This window comes from Macaca mulatta, chromosome 16, assembly GCF_049350105.2.
Source record: "Macaca mulatta isolate MMU2019108-1 chromosome 16, T2T-MMU8v2.0, whole genome shotgun sequence".
NCBI lineage: Eukaryota > Metazoa > Chordata > Mammalia > Primates > Cercopithecidae > Macaca > Macaca mulatta.
The window spans coordinates 19,742,985-19,759,939 of NC_133421.1; the positions used below are offsets into that span (position 1 = coordinate 19,742,985).

A 16,955-nucleotide genomic window follows, 5' to 3' on the forward strand; every position below is an offset into this window, starting at 1 on the left:
CAAGTTGCTTCTGGTTGATATTATTAGCTCAGAACAAAGGTAATGTTAAAAAAAGGTTTCAGGACACATGTTCCCTGTGGTCCAGGAAATACACGTGGCTATGCAGAAAGATTTAGCCACAAAAACATTCACTGCAATGCTGCTACAAGAGCAAAAGATCAGAAGTAACCTCAATATCCAGCAACAGGGAGGAGTCAAGTAAATTATGGGTGTTAGCCTTTATTTACTTATATATTTAATTAATTATTGATTTTTTCTTTATTTTTTAAAAACGATATACCACTTTTTATAGAGACAAGGTCTTGCTCTGTTGCCCAGGCTGAACTTTTTTATTTTTGTAGAAACAGCATCTTGCTACTTTGCCCAGGCTGATCTTGAACTCCTGGGCTCAAGTAACCCTCCTGCCTCAGCCTCCCAAAGCAGTGGGATTACAGGCATGAGCCACCCTGGCTGGCCTAGACAGCCTTTAAACTGGTGTTCTCTAAGTTATAATTAATGCTCACAGTGTACATCAGTCATTCTCAAATTTTTGGTCTCAGGACCTTTTTACACTCTTGAAAAGAGCACCTCAGCCGGGCGCGGTGGCTTACACTTGTAATCCCAGTACTTTGGGAGGTCGAGATGGGCGGATCACCTGAGGTCAGGAGTTTGAGACCAGCCCGGCCAACATGGTGAAACCCCCTATCTACTAAAAATACAAATTAAAAAAAAAAATTAGCCGGGTGTAGTGGCGGGCCCCTGTAATCCCAGCTCTCAGGAGGCTGAAGCAGGAGAATCACTTGAACCCCGGAGGTGGAGGTTGCAGTGAGCCAAGATTGTGCCATTGTACTCCAGCCTGGGTGACAAGAGCGAAACTCCATCTCAAAATAATAATAATAATAATAGGCTGGGCCCTGTGGCTCACGCCTGTAATCCCAACACTTTGGGAGCTGAGGTGCATGGATCACCTGAGGTCAGGGGTTCAAAACCATACTGGCCAACATGGTGAAATCCCGTCTCTATTTTAAACACAAAATTAGCCAGGCGTGGTGGCACATGCCCATAATCCCAGCCGCTTGGGAGGGTGAGGCAGGAGAATCACTTGAAACCGGGAGGCGGAGGGAGGTTGCAGTGAACCAAAATCACGCCATTGCACTCCAGCCTGGGTAAGAGGAACAAAACTCCGTCTCAAAAAAAAAAAAAAAATTAATAATAATAATAATAATAACAGGACCTCGTGGCTGGGCGTGTGGTGCACGCCTGTAACCCCAGGTACTTGGGAGGCTGAGGCAGAAGAATTGCTTGAACCCAAGAGGCAGAGGTTGCAGTGAGCTGAGATTGCACCACTACACTCCAGCCTGGGCAATGGAGTAAGACTCCGTCTCAAAAAAAAAAAAAAAAAGAGGACCTCAAAGAGCTTTTGTTTATGTGGGTTATATCAGTTAATATATTTACCCTGTTAAAATATTGATGTATTAATTCAGTTAAAAATAAAAATAATAAACCCACTAAATGTCAATATAAATAACTTTTTATGAAAAATGAGTATATTTTCAAAAAAAATTTAGTGATTCATGGGTGTGGTGGCACATGCCTGTAGTCCAGTAACTCGAGAGGCTGAGGTGGGAGGAACACTTGAGCCTGGGAGTTCGAGGCTGCAGTGAACCGTGATTGCACCACTGGACTCCAGCCTGGGTAACAGAGCAAGAGCCTGTCTCAAAAGAAAAAAAAAAAAAATTAGTAGGAATTTTACATTTTCAAAGCTCTGTACTTTTACATTTTCAAAGCTCTGTACTGTCTGACTTAAGGCAGCTGGGTTCCCAGATCTGCTTCTGCAGTCAGCCTGTTGCCATCTCATGTTATGTAGCCTCTGGAAAACTCCACTGTACACTTGTGAGAGAACAAGAGAGAAAACGACAAGTTCCTAGTGTTGTGATGAAAATGGTTTTCAACCCCCTCGGCCACACGTTGAGAATCCCTGGAAAAAAGAATAGTAAGATGATGTCCATACCATGTATATTCCAGCACCTGTAACACAGTAAGGGCTCAATATGTAAAACTCCTTATTTTTATTTTTATTTTATTTTTGAGACAGAGTCTCTTTCTGTCACCCAGGCTGGAGTGCAGTGGCCCTATCACGGCTCACTGCAGCCTTGACCTCTTGGACTCAAGTGATCCTCCCACTTCAGCCTCCCAGGTAGCTAGAATCACAAGTGCATGCCACAACGCCCAGCTAATTTTTTTTTTTTTTTTTTTTTTTTTTTGAGACGAAGTCTTGCTCTGTCACCCAGGCTGGAGTGCAGTGGTGCGATCTTGGCTCACTACAAGCTCCGTCTCCCGGGTTCACGCCATTCTCCTGCCTCAGCCTCCCGAGTAACTGGGACTACAGGCACCCACCACCATGCCTGGCTAATTTTTTTTGTATTTTTTCGTAGAGACAGGGTTTCACCATGTTAGCCAGGATGGTCTCGATCTCCTGACCTCGTGATCCGCCTGCCTCGGCCTCCCAAAGTGCTGGGATTATAGGCTTGAGCCACCGTGCCCGGCCACACCCAGCTAACTTTTAAATTTTTTGTAGAGACGGGGGTCTTACCATGTTGGCCAGACTGGTCTCGAACTCTTGGGCTCAAGTTATCCTCCCTCCTTAGCCTCCCAAAGTGTTGAGATTACAGGTGTAATCTCAACGTGCCACTGCGCCTAGCCTAAAGCTCTTTTTTTTTAAGTATGATTTTAAGTGAAAAGAGCAGGAAGCGGCCGGGCCCCAGTGGCTCATGCCTGTAATCCCAGCACTTTGGGAGGCTGAGGCAGGCGGATCACGAGATCAGGAGATCGAGACCATCCTGGCTAACATGGTGAAACCCCGTCTCTACTAAAAATACAAAAAATTAGCCGGGCGTGGTGCAGGCGCCTGTAGTCCCAGTAGTCCCAGCTACTCGGGAGGCTGAGGTAGGAGAATGGCATGAACCTGGGAGGCGGAGCTTGCAGTGAGCCAAGATCGTGCCACTGCACTCCAGCCTGGGCGACAGAGTGAGACTCTGTCTCAAAAAAGAAAAAAAAGGAAAGAAAAAAAAAAAAAAGAGCAAGAAGCACATAAAGATCTATTCCCAATCCCGGATGAAAATAATCGAAGGCCGGGCGCGGTGGCTCAAGCCTGTAATCCCAGCACTTTGGGAGGCCGAGACGGGCGGATCACGAGGTCAGGAGATCGAGACCATCCTGGCTAACACGGTGAAACCCCGTCTCTACCAAAAAATACAAAAAAAAAAAAAAACTAGCCGGGCGAGGTGGCGGGCGCCTGTAGTCCCAACTACTCGGGAGGCTGAGGCAGGAGAATGGCGTGAACCCGGGAGGCAGAGCTTGCAGTGAGCTGAGATCTGGCCACTGCACTCCAGCCTGGGCGGCAGAGCGAGACTCCGTCTCAAAAAAAAAAAATAATAATAATAATCGAGTTCTTACTTTTTGCAAGGGACCCTGCATCTGCATTATCTCAGCTATTCTTCCCAACTTCATTTTATTTTCCCTATTTACAGATAAGGCCCAGCAAGGTTATATGGCTTACTGAAGTCTAGCCAGCTAACAATGGGGGAACCAGGATCCAAAACTGGGGAGACTGGGTTCAGATGCCAGGCCCTTACCCCAGCAGTGGAAAGAAGGACAGATGTTACCCAGGGGATCTCTGGGGAGCAGGGGGTCTCTCTCCTGGCTTTCTCCCAACCCTTCCTTCACCTGCAGCTCCAGCTGGTCAGGATGGGCTGGGACTGCTATTGATATTTTCCAGATGTCCAAAGAGGTAAAGGGTCTGCCTCAGGTAGCAGCCAGCATGTGTCAGAGGGAAGAGGGCTGGGACAAGCTGATGCCCAGGGGCCTCAGCCTGGAGGCCCAGCACTCCTCTGCTCAAGGCTCTGCCCAGCCCTGTGGCTGCATTGCCCACCCTGATGTTTCCTCTCACCCCTCTGGCTTTTACTTCTCCTTGGGGGCAGAAAGTATAAAGGATGAAACTGCCTTGGGTTCAAGTCTTGCCCCCACCAACCCATGCTGCTAACTCACTCAGTCACTGTGTAACCTTGAACTAGTCGGTGAACTTCTGAGAGCCTCAGTTCCCTTAACTGCAAACAGGGATCCTAGTGGTACTGGCCCTGGCCATGATTAAGCAGTACCAAGGCACTGTGGGCGCCTCTACGCCACCTTCAGCCCATTTACACTCCCTAGCATTTAGTCTTCCAGGGAGGTGCATAGATCAGGTCTGCTCTGCATGCCTGCGGCACAGTGAGGATTGCCTGAGCCTGGGAGCTCACTCGGGACCTTTTTCCCCTCCCTCCGTACACAGGCGGGAAGTCCAGGAGTACATCCCAGCCCAGCTCTACCGTACAACAGTAGGCTCGACCTGGCTCAACCTGGTCAGCCAGCACCGGCAGCAGACACAGGCGCTCAGCCCCCACCAGGCCCGTGCCCAGTTTCTGGGTAAGAGCTGCAGGGGAGGGGAGGTGATCATAGGGGGCTTTGCTGAGGAGGGTGGTCATGGAGCATGGATATGGAGGCACCTCTTTCTTTGCACAAAGGCATTTTTCAGTGCCGGTCAAGCTGAGCACCTACCTGGAGAAAACATGTCTTTACAATGTTTATGGAGATGTCACCTAGGCTCAAAGTGGCCCTGGCAGAGGAAGAAGAGCTACAAGCAGGGATAGAGGAAGAGGCCGTGAGAAGGGAGGCCAGATAGATGGGAGGAGACCCAGACTGAGGGCTCCTGCATTGGCTGGATACAGCCCAGAGAAGCTGTGCAGTTCAGGGCCATGGCTGTTGTCAGTGAACCCTGCCCAGCACGTAACTGCCACCCCCTCTCCCTGCCCAGGCCTCCTCAGCGCCTTACCTATGTTCGGCTCCTCCTTCTTCTTCATCCAGAGCTGCAGCAACATTGCTGTGCCAGCCCCTTGCATCCTTGCTGTCAACCACAATGGCCTCAACTTTCTCAGCACAGAGACTCATGTGAGTGGCCTCAGCCTGGCACTGCCATCACCACCCTCTGTTCCCTGGTCCCCTACCCCCTCCAAGGGGCCAAGACCTCCAGCCACCGAAGCCCAGTTCCACTGGTTACCACCTTTATGATCTCAGGCAAGTCTCTTGCCCTCTCTGAGCCTTGCTTTCCTCATCTGGAAAATGAGGATAAGAGTTGAGCCCATCCATAGGGCTGTTGTGAAGGTGAGATGAGGTAAAACATACCCTATGCACTCAAATAGTACATCTGTGTGCTTGGGCTGCCGTAACAAAAGACCACAGACTGAGTAACTTAAACAACAGAAGTTGATTTCTCACAATTCTGGAGGCTGGCGGTCCAAGGTCAAGGTGTCAGCAGGTCTGGTTTCTTTGGTGGTTTGCAGACAGCTGTCTTCTTGCCGCGTCCTCACATGGCCTTTCCTCTGTGTGCACACAGCCCTGGTATCTCTTTTTGTATCCTAATTTCCTCTTATAAGGACACCTGTCATATTGGAGGAGGGCCCATCCTAACAGCTTCATTTTAACTTAGTCACCTCTTTAAAGCCCTTATTTCTAAATACATTCTGAGGCACTGGGAGTTAGGGTTTCAACATGGGAATTTGGTGGGGGACATGATTCAGCCCATATTAAGTAGGACCTGTTACCCCCTTAGTTTTTGCTCCCAGAACTAGACCCTGAGACAGGGATTCCAGGGCAAGTGGTTGATTTAGAGTTGATTCCAGGAAACACTGGAGTGAGGAAGTGAGACAGGGAAGGGATGGAGCCAGTAGAGGGTGTGTTAGCAAGCAAGTTGCTGATGTGGGCACCTGGAGGTCAGTCCAGCTGGGGAGCCCTGAGAGATAGCCTAGGGCTTTGCTTCTGTCCTGGGAACAAGGGAGCTGGGGTGTCTATTCAACACTTCCCATCTGTCATTAGCAAGGGCTTCTTTCTGAGGCATTAACTCTCTATCACTCTGACTTTCCCTGTATGTGGTCTAAGTTTGCTTCCTGGGCCAGAAGAAAAGCCCCTAGACAGGCTAGGTACTTGACTCACATCTGTAACCCTAGCACTTAGGGAATCAGAGGCAGGAGGATTCCTTGAGCCCAGGAGTTTGAGACTGGCCTGGGCAACACAGGAGGCCCCGTTTTCCACAAAAAGGAAATTTAAAAAAGAGGTGCCGGTGTTCACAAGAAGCAACTTTGATGTGAAGTTCAGGGCACCAATACCTCTGTATCCCAAGCACTTAGAACACTTAGAGCAGTCCCTGGCACATGGTAGATGCATCGTCAGTATTTGTTGAATCAATTTCACAGGTGAGGAAACTGAGGTCCAGAGAGGTAAAGTGATTTGCTCAAAGTCACACAAGTCACTGGGGAACTGGTACTTGAACTGGAGTGAGTCTCGTGCCTCCTATAGATCTGATTTGCAGGGGAGGGGTAAGAGTGGTTGAGACTGTCCTTACCCACAGGCCTGTCTGGCCCCTCTCCCCTACTCCCAGGAATTGATGGTGAAGTTCCCCCTGAAGGAGATCCAGTCGACGCGGACCCAGCGGCCCACGGCCAACTCCAGCTACCCCTACGTGGAGATTGCGCTAGGGGACGTGGCGGCCCAGCACACCTTGCAGCTGCAGCTGGAGCAGGTGGGCCCAGCCCTCAGCCCAACATTACCTTCACTGGGCCCTTCTCTGGGCCTGGCTCCAAGATATGTCAGGTCCCTGCCATGTCCCAGGGAGTATCCAGGCCAGTGCATGGGACAGAACCAACCACAGCGCAGCACAGAACTGCAGATCATTATGGTGGTCATCCAGGGAAGCAACTTGGCAGTGGGAACATGGCAAAGGGCAGTATGGAGCCATAGAAGATTGGTGACAGGGCAAGGACACTAGAGGTTTGAGAAAGTTCACCTGGGCTGAGATGTGGAGGCTGGATTGTAGGCCCCAGGACTGAGGGTGGAGAAACTGGGCTTCCTGTGTGACAGATGGTAAAACTGAGACCCACCTGTCCTGGGCCTTCCTATGTTTGCAGCAATTGTGGCTGTTACTTAAAAGGCAGGGGTGAGACAGGCACTGTGGCTCATGCCTGTAATCCCAGCACTTTGGGAGGCTGAGGCAAGGCAAGAGGATTACTTGAACCCAGGAGTTTGAGACCAGGCAACATAGTGAGACCTAGACTCTGCAAAAATTTAAAAAAAAAAAAAGTGCCTATAGTCCTAGCTATTCAGGAGGCTGAGGCGGAAGGACTTCTTGAGCCCAGGAGTTGGAGTTCGAGGCTGCAGTGAGCTGTGATGGTGCCACTGCACTCCAGCCTGGGTGACAAAGTGAGACCCTATCTCTAAAATAAAATGTAAAAAAGCATGGATTGGCCGGGCGCGGTGGCTCAAGCCTGTAATCCCAGCACTTTGGGAGGCCGAGACGGGCGGATCATGAGGTCAGGAGATCGAGACCATCCTGGCTAACACGGTGAAACCCCGTCTCTACTAAAAATACAAGAAAATTAGCTGGGCGAGGTGGCGGGCGCCTGTAGTCCCAGCTACTCGGGAGGCTGAGGCAGGAGAATGGCGTGAACCCGGGGGAGCGGAGCTTGCAGTGAGCCGAGATCGCGCCACCGCACTCCAGCCTGGGGCACAGAGCAAGACTCCGTGTCAAAAAAAAAAAAAAAAAAAAAAAAAAAGCATGGATGACCTCTAGGCTCCTGTCCAAGTCTCACAGCCTCCTGGGGTCAGGGCAGGACTAGCGTTTTCACTCCACTGAAGAGATAGGATTCAGGCCCAGAGAAGGGGCAGAATTGAGGTTGACACCCACACGTCTGCCCTGTCCAGCCTGTGACATCCCCCCTCCAGGTCTGGGCCCAGCACCACTCCCATGACAGGGCCTGTCTTGGAGCGGGGGATTTCCCAGGGCAAGGGGAAAGACTTCCACTGCCCTAGCCCTGCCTCTGAGGGACAGGACCAAAGTCTCCTTGGCCCCCTGTGCCTCTTGGAGAGCCTGTTACTTGGGTCTAGGGTCCTAATGCACTCCCCACCACACCCCAATCTGCTCCTGCCTGGGGTCACATAGATAGCCTTGGGCCCCAGGCCTGCCGCCTCCTTCCCAGAGGCCACCTCCCTGAGCCCGTACAATGGCTCTGTGGTGTTCTCCTACCTCCTTTTTTTTTTTTTTTTTTTTTTTTTTTCCAGTAGAGACAGGGTCTTGGTATGTTGCCCAGACTAGTTTTAAATTCCTGGCCTCAAATGATCCTCCCACCTCAGTTTCCCAAAGTACTGGGATTATAAGTGTGAGCCACCGCACCCAGCCTTCTCCAACCTTCTTGTATGAACCTGGTCATTTCTTCTTTGGTTCTTTTCTGGTCCCTCCTCCCCTAGACAATCTTTTTTTTTTTTTTTTTTTTGAGACAGAGTCTTGCTCTGTTGCCCAGGCTGGAGTGCACTGGTATGATCTCAGCTCACTGCAACGTCCACCTCCTGGGTTCAAGCGATAACCCCACCCCAGCCTCCTGAGTAGCTGGGACTGCAGGTGTGTGCCACAATGCCTGGCTAATTTTTGTATTTTTAGTAGAGATGGGGTTTCACCATTTTGGCCAGGTTGGTCTCGAACTCCTGACCTCAAGTGATCCATCCACCTTAGCTTCCCAAAGTGTAGGGAGGGGCATACAGGCATAAGCCACCACTCCTGGCCCCCTAGACAATCTCTAAACGTTGCTGAGTCTGGGCCTTTCCCCAGGGCGCCCTATCTGATACTGAGGCTTTCAAAACCATGTCTACCATCACAGCATCCATATTTCTACCTCCTGCCCAGACTACTTGAGCTCCGGGCTCCCTCAGCATCCCCCTTGGAGACCAACAGTCCTCTACAGCTTTCCTCCCAATCCTTCCAGGCACTCAGGCCCCAAATCTGGGAGTCCTTCCCATCCCTGTCCCTTCCTCTCATGACCTCTGTGGCCTCCTCTGCCACCTCCCTCCCCTCTGCTCATTCCTCCAGCCACCCTGGCTCCCTTGTGCTGAGTTTGTTCTCCCTGCCCTGGGTCCTCTGCCCTCACTGTCCTCTCCACTTGGAACGCTCTTCCCTGATTCAGCACAGGGCCCATTGTCTCCCTTTATTTGGGTTTCAACACAAATATCACCTTTTTCTAGAAGCCTTCCCTAACCCTCGTCCCTAAGAACTCATGATCCATGCCTCCATAGCCCTTATTATGCCTTGGAAATCATTTAGTTATTTGTTTATGTATTATCTCCTTATATTCGTCTGTTTTATGTTGCTATAAAGGAATACCTGAGGCTGCATAATTTACAAAGAAAAGAGGTTCATCTGGCTCACAGTTCTGCAGGCTGTGCAAGAAGCATGGTGCCAGCATCTGCTTGGCTTCTGTGGAGGCCTCAGGAAGCTTTTACTCAAGGCAGGAGGCAAAGGGGAAGCAGGCACATCGCATGGCAAGAGAGGGAATGAGAGAGAGAGGGTCCAACCAACCAGCTCTTGTGTGAACTATTAGAGTGAGGACTCATGAATTACCTCCAGTAACCAAGCCATTCATGAGGGATTTGCCTCCAAGACCCAACACCTCCCACCAGGCCCTGTCTCCAACATTGGGGATCACATTTCTTTACTCTTTTTTTTTTTTTTTTTTTTTTTGAGACAGTATCTTGCTCTGTCGCCTACGCTGGAGTAATCTCGGCTCACTACAACCTCTGCCTCCCCAGTTCAAGTGATTCTCCTGCCTTAGCCTGCCAAATACTGGGATTACAGGCACGCGCCACCACGCCTGGCTATTTTTTTGTATTTGAGTAGAGACAAATTTTGCCCTGTTGGCCAGGCCAGTCTCGAACTCCTGGCCTCAAGTGATCCGCCCACCTTGGCCTCCCAAAGTGCTGGAATTACAGGCATGAGCCACCATGCCTGGCCGGGGATCACATTTCAACATGAGATTTGGGAGGGACAAATATCCAAACTGTATCATTCCCCCATCAGACTGTCAGCTCCAAGAGAGCAGGACTGTGTCCATCTTGTTCGTGCTGTGTCCATAACTCAGTGCCTGGAACATAGTAGATGCTCAATACATATTTGTTGGTTGCATGGGTGGGTGGGCGGGTGGATGGATGGATGGATGAAGGCCTCTTTGGTTTTCGCACTTCCTTGCAGCACCACGTGACCTCCTTATGCTGCCATCTCTGCCTCTGGCCTGTATGTGTCAGGGGCTACATTCATTCACTCATTCAGCATAGGTCCATTGAGCATCTCTGTGTAGCAAAGATACTGAGGTGACTGAGAGTCCCTCAACCCTGGCCCTCACAGAGCCTCAAGTCTCAGATATAAAATATACCTTGATCAGTGCTGGCAGGGTGTACAGGGGACCTGAGCTATCTGGGAGGTAATCAGGGAGAGCTTCCAGGAGGAGGTGATGTCTGAGTGCAGCAGTGTTGCACCAACAGACCTGGGTCCCCATCCTGCCCACCTCTGACAGGCTGTGTGAGGGGATCTTGAGGCATCCCTGCTTCTCACTGAGCCTCAGGTTCCACACTGTCAAATGCAGCAACAATCCCAGAAAGGCCTAGAACATGGCAGCCTGTGGGTAGGTAAAGGATTGGCTGGAGGAGAAGACTCCATTTGCACATGCTGATTTAATTAGCCGAGGTGGCCCCCAAGGCAGGGCCAGCATAGCTAACCTAAGCAGAGAGCACTTCAGAGTGTGATCCTCAGGTCTCTTACCATCCAGGTTCAAATCCCACCACCTACCAGTTGTGCAGTCTGGAGCTTCAAGGCTCTGTGCCTCAGTTTCCCCACCTGTGGAATGGGATATAATAGCTCCTGTCTCTTAGAGACACTGGGGGGATTAAAACAGGTAGGACACATCAGGCCTTTAGGACAAGGCCTGGCACACAGTTACCACTCAGAGTACTGCTAACATGATTTTCCTTTCTCAGAGCAGCTTCCCTGGGGGGATTCCAACAATGGCTTCCATCTGAGAACCACATTCAGAGATTGATTTCCGCAATTCCCTGATGCCTTCCCCTACTCCGCTCCAACTGGGAGCACTGAGCCTGGGTCACTGCCCATTGTGCACTGTGGGAGCCAGGCGGTAACCATGGCAACAGACAGTTAGAAACTGTTACCATTTATTGATTGGATTCATACTTTTTAAATCTAAAGCATTTACATGTGGCCGGGCATGGTGGCTCACGCCTGTAATCCCAGCCCTTTGGGAGGCCGAGGCGAGCAGATCATGAGGTCAAGAGATGGAGACCATCCTAGCCAACATGGTGAAACCCCATCTCTACTAAAAATGCAAAAATCAGCTGGGCATAGTGGTGCGTGCTTGTAGTCCCAGCTACTCGGGAGGCTGAGGCAGGAGAATGGCTTAAACCTGGGAGGCGGAGGTTGCCGTGAGTCGAGATCGCACCATTGCACTCCAGCCTGGTGACAGTGCGAAACTCTGTCTCAAAAAAAAAAAAAAAAAAGAATTTACATGCAGTAAAGCCTCACTGAATCCTCACCACAGCCCTGTCTGTGAGGCAGTCCCCTGGTCAATTGTGACTTTACAGATGAGGCCACTGAAGCTCAGAAAGGTGAAGCGATAGACCCTAGGTCACACGGCTCACACGGAGCAAAGCCAGCAGAGGCACTTAGTCTCCTGCTTGCTTACCCCTTGCATCCCACACCCCACCATTTGGCCTTCCAGTTCTTCATGCTCCTCTCAGGCCCTGGGGGAGGTGGGGACAAGGGTTCCTGCATGAATGGTGGTCTCCACCTATCTCCCAACCACCTCTCCATTCTGTACATCCCACCCCAAGGTAAGAGCTGGGCAAGTGTTGGGTGGGCATGGACTGTCACTGTCACCTGCAGGGACTGGAACTGTGTCGTGTGGTGGCTGTGCACGTGGAGAACCTGCTCAGTGCCCGTGAGAAGCGGCTCACATTGCCCCCCAGCGAGATCACCCTGCTGTGACCCGGCTCCCAGCCCTCCAGTACCTTCTCCAGAAGACTCACTGTGTGGCCTCAGAGAAATCACTAGACCTCTCAGGATCAATGACCCCTGTAAGGGGCCAGAGCCTTGGAGGACACTAAGAGGAGGCAGGAGGAGCAACTAAAATCCCCAAGAACCCAAGAAGACCCATCCTGAATTGGGATGGAATGGCAGCATGCAGACTTGGGTCAGATAGCAGGAGGAACTTTCAAAAGTCTGGCCCATGGTGCAGTGGAGCAGAAGGCAGGACCATGAGGCCTTCTGCCACGTACACATTGCAGACCCTGCCCCTAACTCCTGCCTATGGCACAGAAGCCCCACACCAGTTGCCTAGACGAACTAGACTCTGCCTTTGGTTTACTCAGGGTCTGATGTTGGAATCTGCTCCAACTCCACATCCTAGCACCTACATGTCCTTCTAAGGGGCCCCTCCCTGTGCTGCCAGTCAGCCTGGATTTCTGGTCTTTGGTTATTTCTGTGCAAACAAAAGGTGTGCCTGGCAGCCATTTCTCCATGGAGTTGCTAAGTGGCTGGAAAACAAGCCTGAGGGAGGAGGCAGGAGTTGGAGTTACCTTAGGCCCCTGACTCATTGCCTACGAACAGACCATCCCCCACTCCTTGGGTATCCCCAACCCCAAGCCCCCATCACTTGATGGGCCACACAAGTTTGAGTGGTATAAGGGAGAAATCTGGGAAAAGGCTTCTTGGAAAATGGGACATTAGCATTGAGTTTTGAAAGATAAGTAGGAGTTTGCTAAGAATAGATGGAAGAGAGCGGGATAAACATTCCAAAGAAAATCATGTTTGTTCCCTGCTGTATCTTCCATAACCTAGGAGGATGCCTAACAGAGAGTAAGCACTTAAAAAATATTTGTCATATGAATGAAAAAATAAACGAATGAATGTTGACAGAAAGTGCTGGTGCTTTGGGGAGCTTGTGCTGGGCAGGGAACACTTGGGAATGGGAGATTAGATAGGTAGATGGGGGCATAGTTGCAAGATCCATGGCAGCAGCAATACCTACTGTGAACGAGGCGAATACCAGGCGCTGGCAGTTAATCACAGTCAAATCACCGCAAACTAGGATAAGACCTGTGAGTGGGAGTTAGCTAGGGAATGAGGAGAGAGAACAACATATGCAGGGGCCCTGAGGTGCGCATTACTTGTAGCAGGATCTGAGACTGAAGAGGCGGGCCAAGACAGTTTGGATAGGGCTTCTGGGATACATTAAGAACTTAGGATTTCTGGGCTGGGTGCAGTGGCTCACGTCTGTAATCCTGGCACTTTGGGAGACTGAGGCAGGCGGATTTCCTGAGCTCAGGAGTTCGAGACCGGCCTGGGCAATATGGTGAAACCCCGTTTCTACTGCAATATGAATAATATATAGGGCAGTGTGCCCCTGTAATCCCAGCTACTCAGGAAGCTTAGGCAGGTGAATTGCTTAAACCCAGGAGGCAGAGGTTGCAGTGAGCCAAGATCATGCCACTGCACTCCAGCCTGGGTGACAGAGTGAGACTCCATCTCCGGAAAAAAAAAAAAAAAAAAAGAATTTAGGATTTCTGGGCCAGGCATGGTGACTAACACTTGTAATCCCAGCACTTTGGGAGGCTGAGGCCCGTGGGTCACTTGAGCTTAGGAGTTTGAGACCAGTCTGGCCAACATGGTGAAACCCCGCCTCTACTAAAAATACAAAAATTAGCCAGGCATGGTGGCATGTGCCTGTAATCCCAGCTACTCAGGAGGCTGAGACACAAGAGTCACTTGCACCCAGGAGGTGGCAGTTGCAGTGAGCCGAGATCATGCCACTGTACTTCAGCCTGGGCGACAGAGCGAGACTCGGTCTCAAAAAAAAAAAAAAAAAAAAAAAATTTTTAGGATTTCATTCCAACAGCCATGAGGAGCCTTCAAAGGTTTTCCAGAGAGGGAAGGGGAGGTGCAACCTGCACAGATTGTACTTTGTAAAAGCCATTCTGACCACTGAACAAAGAGTGAATGTAGGAGTTGGCCGCTGCAGTGTTAGCTGGAAAACTTGTCATGGATTCTAGTGGTGGTGATGGGTGGGGAGAACTTGGGAGAGATTAGAAGGTCCAGCTGGCAGGACTAGGGGGTCAATCAGACCATCCTAGGATGGAAAGGATCAAGAAAGAGCCCCTGATACAACTGCCACAGGACTGTCCCGCTTTTCACCGTCTTGGGTTGGCTTTACCCAGAAGCAGACCCCAAGGTGAGGAAAGTAAGGAACTCACCAGAAAGAGTGTGGTGTCAATCAAGTTACCACCGCACAGGGGCTGTGCCTGGTGGCAGCTCACCTAACCCCTGGGGTTCTGCCTGCGGCGCTGATGCTCCCTCAGTATAGGGACTCCCCAAAACAGAGCACAGTGGGCTCCAACATGAGGCAGCCCTAAGTCCTGCCCTCTGCCCCTCATTTCTCAGTGTTGTGAGATCATACATGGTGTGTGTGAGGGGGAGGGGGTGTCAGGCTAATTACTTTTGCCCCAAAACCTTTTCCCTAGTCGAGCTAAACTGTGAGGCTCAGGAAGGGATGATGTGGCAGAATGAAAGCAAGGGGGCCCTTTTGGCTTTCAGAATAGGACTGGGGCCTCCCAGACTATAAGCGGTTCTTGGAAGTAGATCGTCCAGGTTGAGCCACAATGTGAATCACCTCTTCTCTAGGTTGACAGCCTCTCCCATCCTGGACACTGCAGTGGAAGCTTCCCTGTGTTCCTCCCTGACTGTTCTTGAGCTAGGACTCTTCCCCTCTCTGAGCCCCAGTGAGGGACAGCACAGATTCTGGAACCAGGCAGCCTGGGTTTGAGTCATCACTAGGCCACATACTCGCTGTATGGCCTTGGGCAAGTCATTTCACCTCTCTGGGCCTGTTTCCCTATATATACAATGGTAATAATAATGATGTCCCCCTCATTGAAGTGTTTGGACGATTAATTGGGCTAGTATATGTACAGGTCCTGGCACATAGTAAAAACTTGGGAATTTTTTTAAAAAAAAGTCCATTCCAGGCTGGGCGAGGTGGCTCACGCCTGTAATCCCAGCACTTTGGGAGGCCGAGGCGGGAGGATCTTGTGCCCAGGAGTTCCAAGACCAATTTGGGCAACATGGTGAAACCCCATCTCTACTAAAAACGGAAAAATTAGCGGGGTGTGGTGGTGCATGCCTGTAGTTCCAGCTACTCAGGAGGCTGAGGTGTGGGAGGATCGCTTGAACCCGGGAGGTCGAGGTTGCAGTCAGCCGAGATAGTGACACTGCACTCCAGCCTGGGCAACGGAGGAGTAGGACGAGGACGAGGAGGAGGAGGAAGAGGAGGAAGAGGAGGAAGAGGAGGAAGAGGAGGAGGAGGAGGAGGAGGAGGAGGAGGAGGAGACTGGTGATAAGGAACTGGCATTTCAGGTGGCGGAAACATCCTGGGCAAAGGCCAGGAGGTGAGACACAGTATGCTTGTAGACCTGGCTTACAGGATGAGGACCGGGCTGGGGCTCATGTACGTGGAAAGAGAGGAGAGGAGGAGCCAAGGCCAGAAGGGTCTTGAAGAAAAGCTTTGAGCCCCAAATAAAGCAGGGGAACTTTATCCTGGGGAGACATGGGAGATTTTCCAGCAGAACCCCCCCATTTGTTGGAGCCCTCCAGTGCATCCGGCACGGCCACGCCTTTTTGTCTCGTTTTGGAGCTCTGTCGCCCAGACGGGAGTGCAGTGGCGCGATCTCGGCTCTCTGCAACCTCAAGCCCCTGGGCTCAAGGGGTCCTCCCACCTCAGCCTCCTGAGGAGCTAGAACCACATGCGCGCGCCACCACGCCCAGTTCTTTTTTTGAAATTTTATTGTAGAGATGGGGTTGCCATGTTGGCCACGCTGGTCTCGAACTCCTGGACTCAAGTGATCCGCCCGCCCTGGTCTCGCAAAGTGCTGGGATTACAGGCGTGAGCCCCCGAGCCCGGCCACGCCTTGGCTGACTGCTTCAAAACTTTTTTGAATTGACTGTAGTCACTATCTATAGCTTAGCCTTATCCTTGCGCCCGTTTGTTTCCTGGAGTTTTCTTCCGTCGTCCCCGTAGGAGGTGCCCCCACGCCCATCTCCAGCACCAACGAGGCTCGACGCCAACCCCAGCGCGCCCCCGCGCCCGCCTTCACCGGGACGTGACTCGTGAAACGTCCGCTCCGAGCGGCGGCGGCAGCGGCGGCAGGCTGGCTTGTACCCCGACAACGCGCGTCTGGCTTGTGCCGGACGTTCCTATCTGGGTTCAGAGGTGGGGTTGGGTGCTCTCGGTCCCGCAGTTTGAGAAGTTTTCGCGGGTTTCAGAAGTTTCCTTAGGAGTCCTAAAGGCTTTCCTCAGGCGGAGTCTCCATTCAGGCACTTATTTAGCCAACCATTTCTCCTTTAGGGGTCCTCGCTGCTCGCCCAGCCGCTAATTAAGTGACGGACGCAGTAACCAAGGAGACTGCCTGATTGACACGCATGATTACCAACCGACTTCCGGAAACTCCAGCCAGGGCCTGCCCGGCGCGTGGCCCACGGCCCAATTAAAGGAGTGGAAGCGCTAAAGGGGGAGGTAACGGAGCGGCCTAGGTTGTGGCGGTTCCCCGGTGATTGCGCGCTGGGGTTGAGGCGTCTGCGGGCATTCGGACGATGCCGTGACGCGGCATGGCGACACTCTTGGCAGTGTGAGCGCACCCCTGTAGAGGGAGCCCTTCGGTCCTGGAGGCGGCGCGGCGTGAAGACAGGTTGCTATTTGAGAGCGCTCCCTCGAAGCCCCTCAGCGAGTGGGGGAGGGGCGGCGGACGGCGAGCGGTCCCTGTCTGCGCTTGCGCCGGCGCCTCTGCCACCCGGCCTGCACGCACGCGCATGCCCGTAGCGCGCGGAGCCGCGGTGGCCGGCGGCACTGCGCGTGCGCGGTGAGGAGCCCGCTAAGGAGCGGCGCTGGCGGACGTCGGGCTGGCGGCCCGTGACGTCGTGAGGAGAGCTTTAAAGTGCGGGCCGGGCCGGGCGTCCGAGGGTCTGGTCGGGAGTCGGGCCGCGTCTCCGCAGCAGCCCTCCGCGGCAT

General features: G+C 51.9%; 1 protein-coding gene across 2 annotated transcripts in view; it reads left to right on the forward strand.

The window, feature by feature from the left end:
* MYO15A (myosin XVA) overlaps positions 1-12,817 on the forward strand; it is a 75,033-nt gene extending 62,216 nt beyond the window's left edge. For both annotated transcript variants that reach the window (XM_077970487.1, XM_077970488.1), the window contains 4 exons: positions 4,307-4,440; positions 4,829-4,962; positions 6,449-6,589; positions 11,783-12,817. In XM_077970487.1, the coding sequence (XP_077826613.1) occupies positions 4,307-4,440; positions 4,829-4,962; positions 6,449-6,589; positions 11,783-11,884 (511 nt within the window). In that variant the 3' untranslated portion in view covers positions 11,885-12,817. The remainder of the gene's footprint in view (positions 1-4,306; positions 4,441-4,828; positions 4,963-6,448; positions 6,590-11,782) is intronic.
* The last annotated feature ends 4,138 nt before the right edge of the window (positions 12,818-16,955 follow it).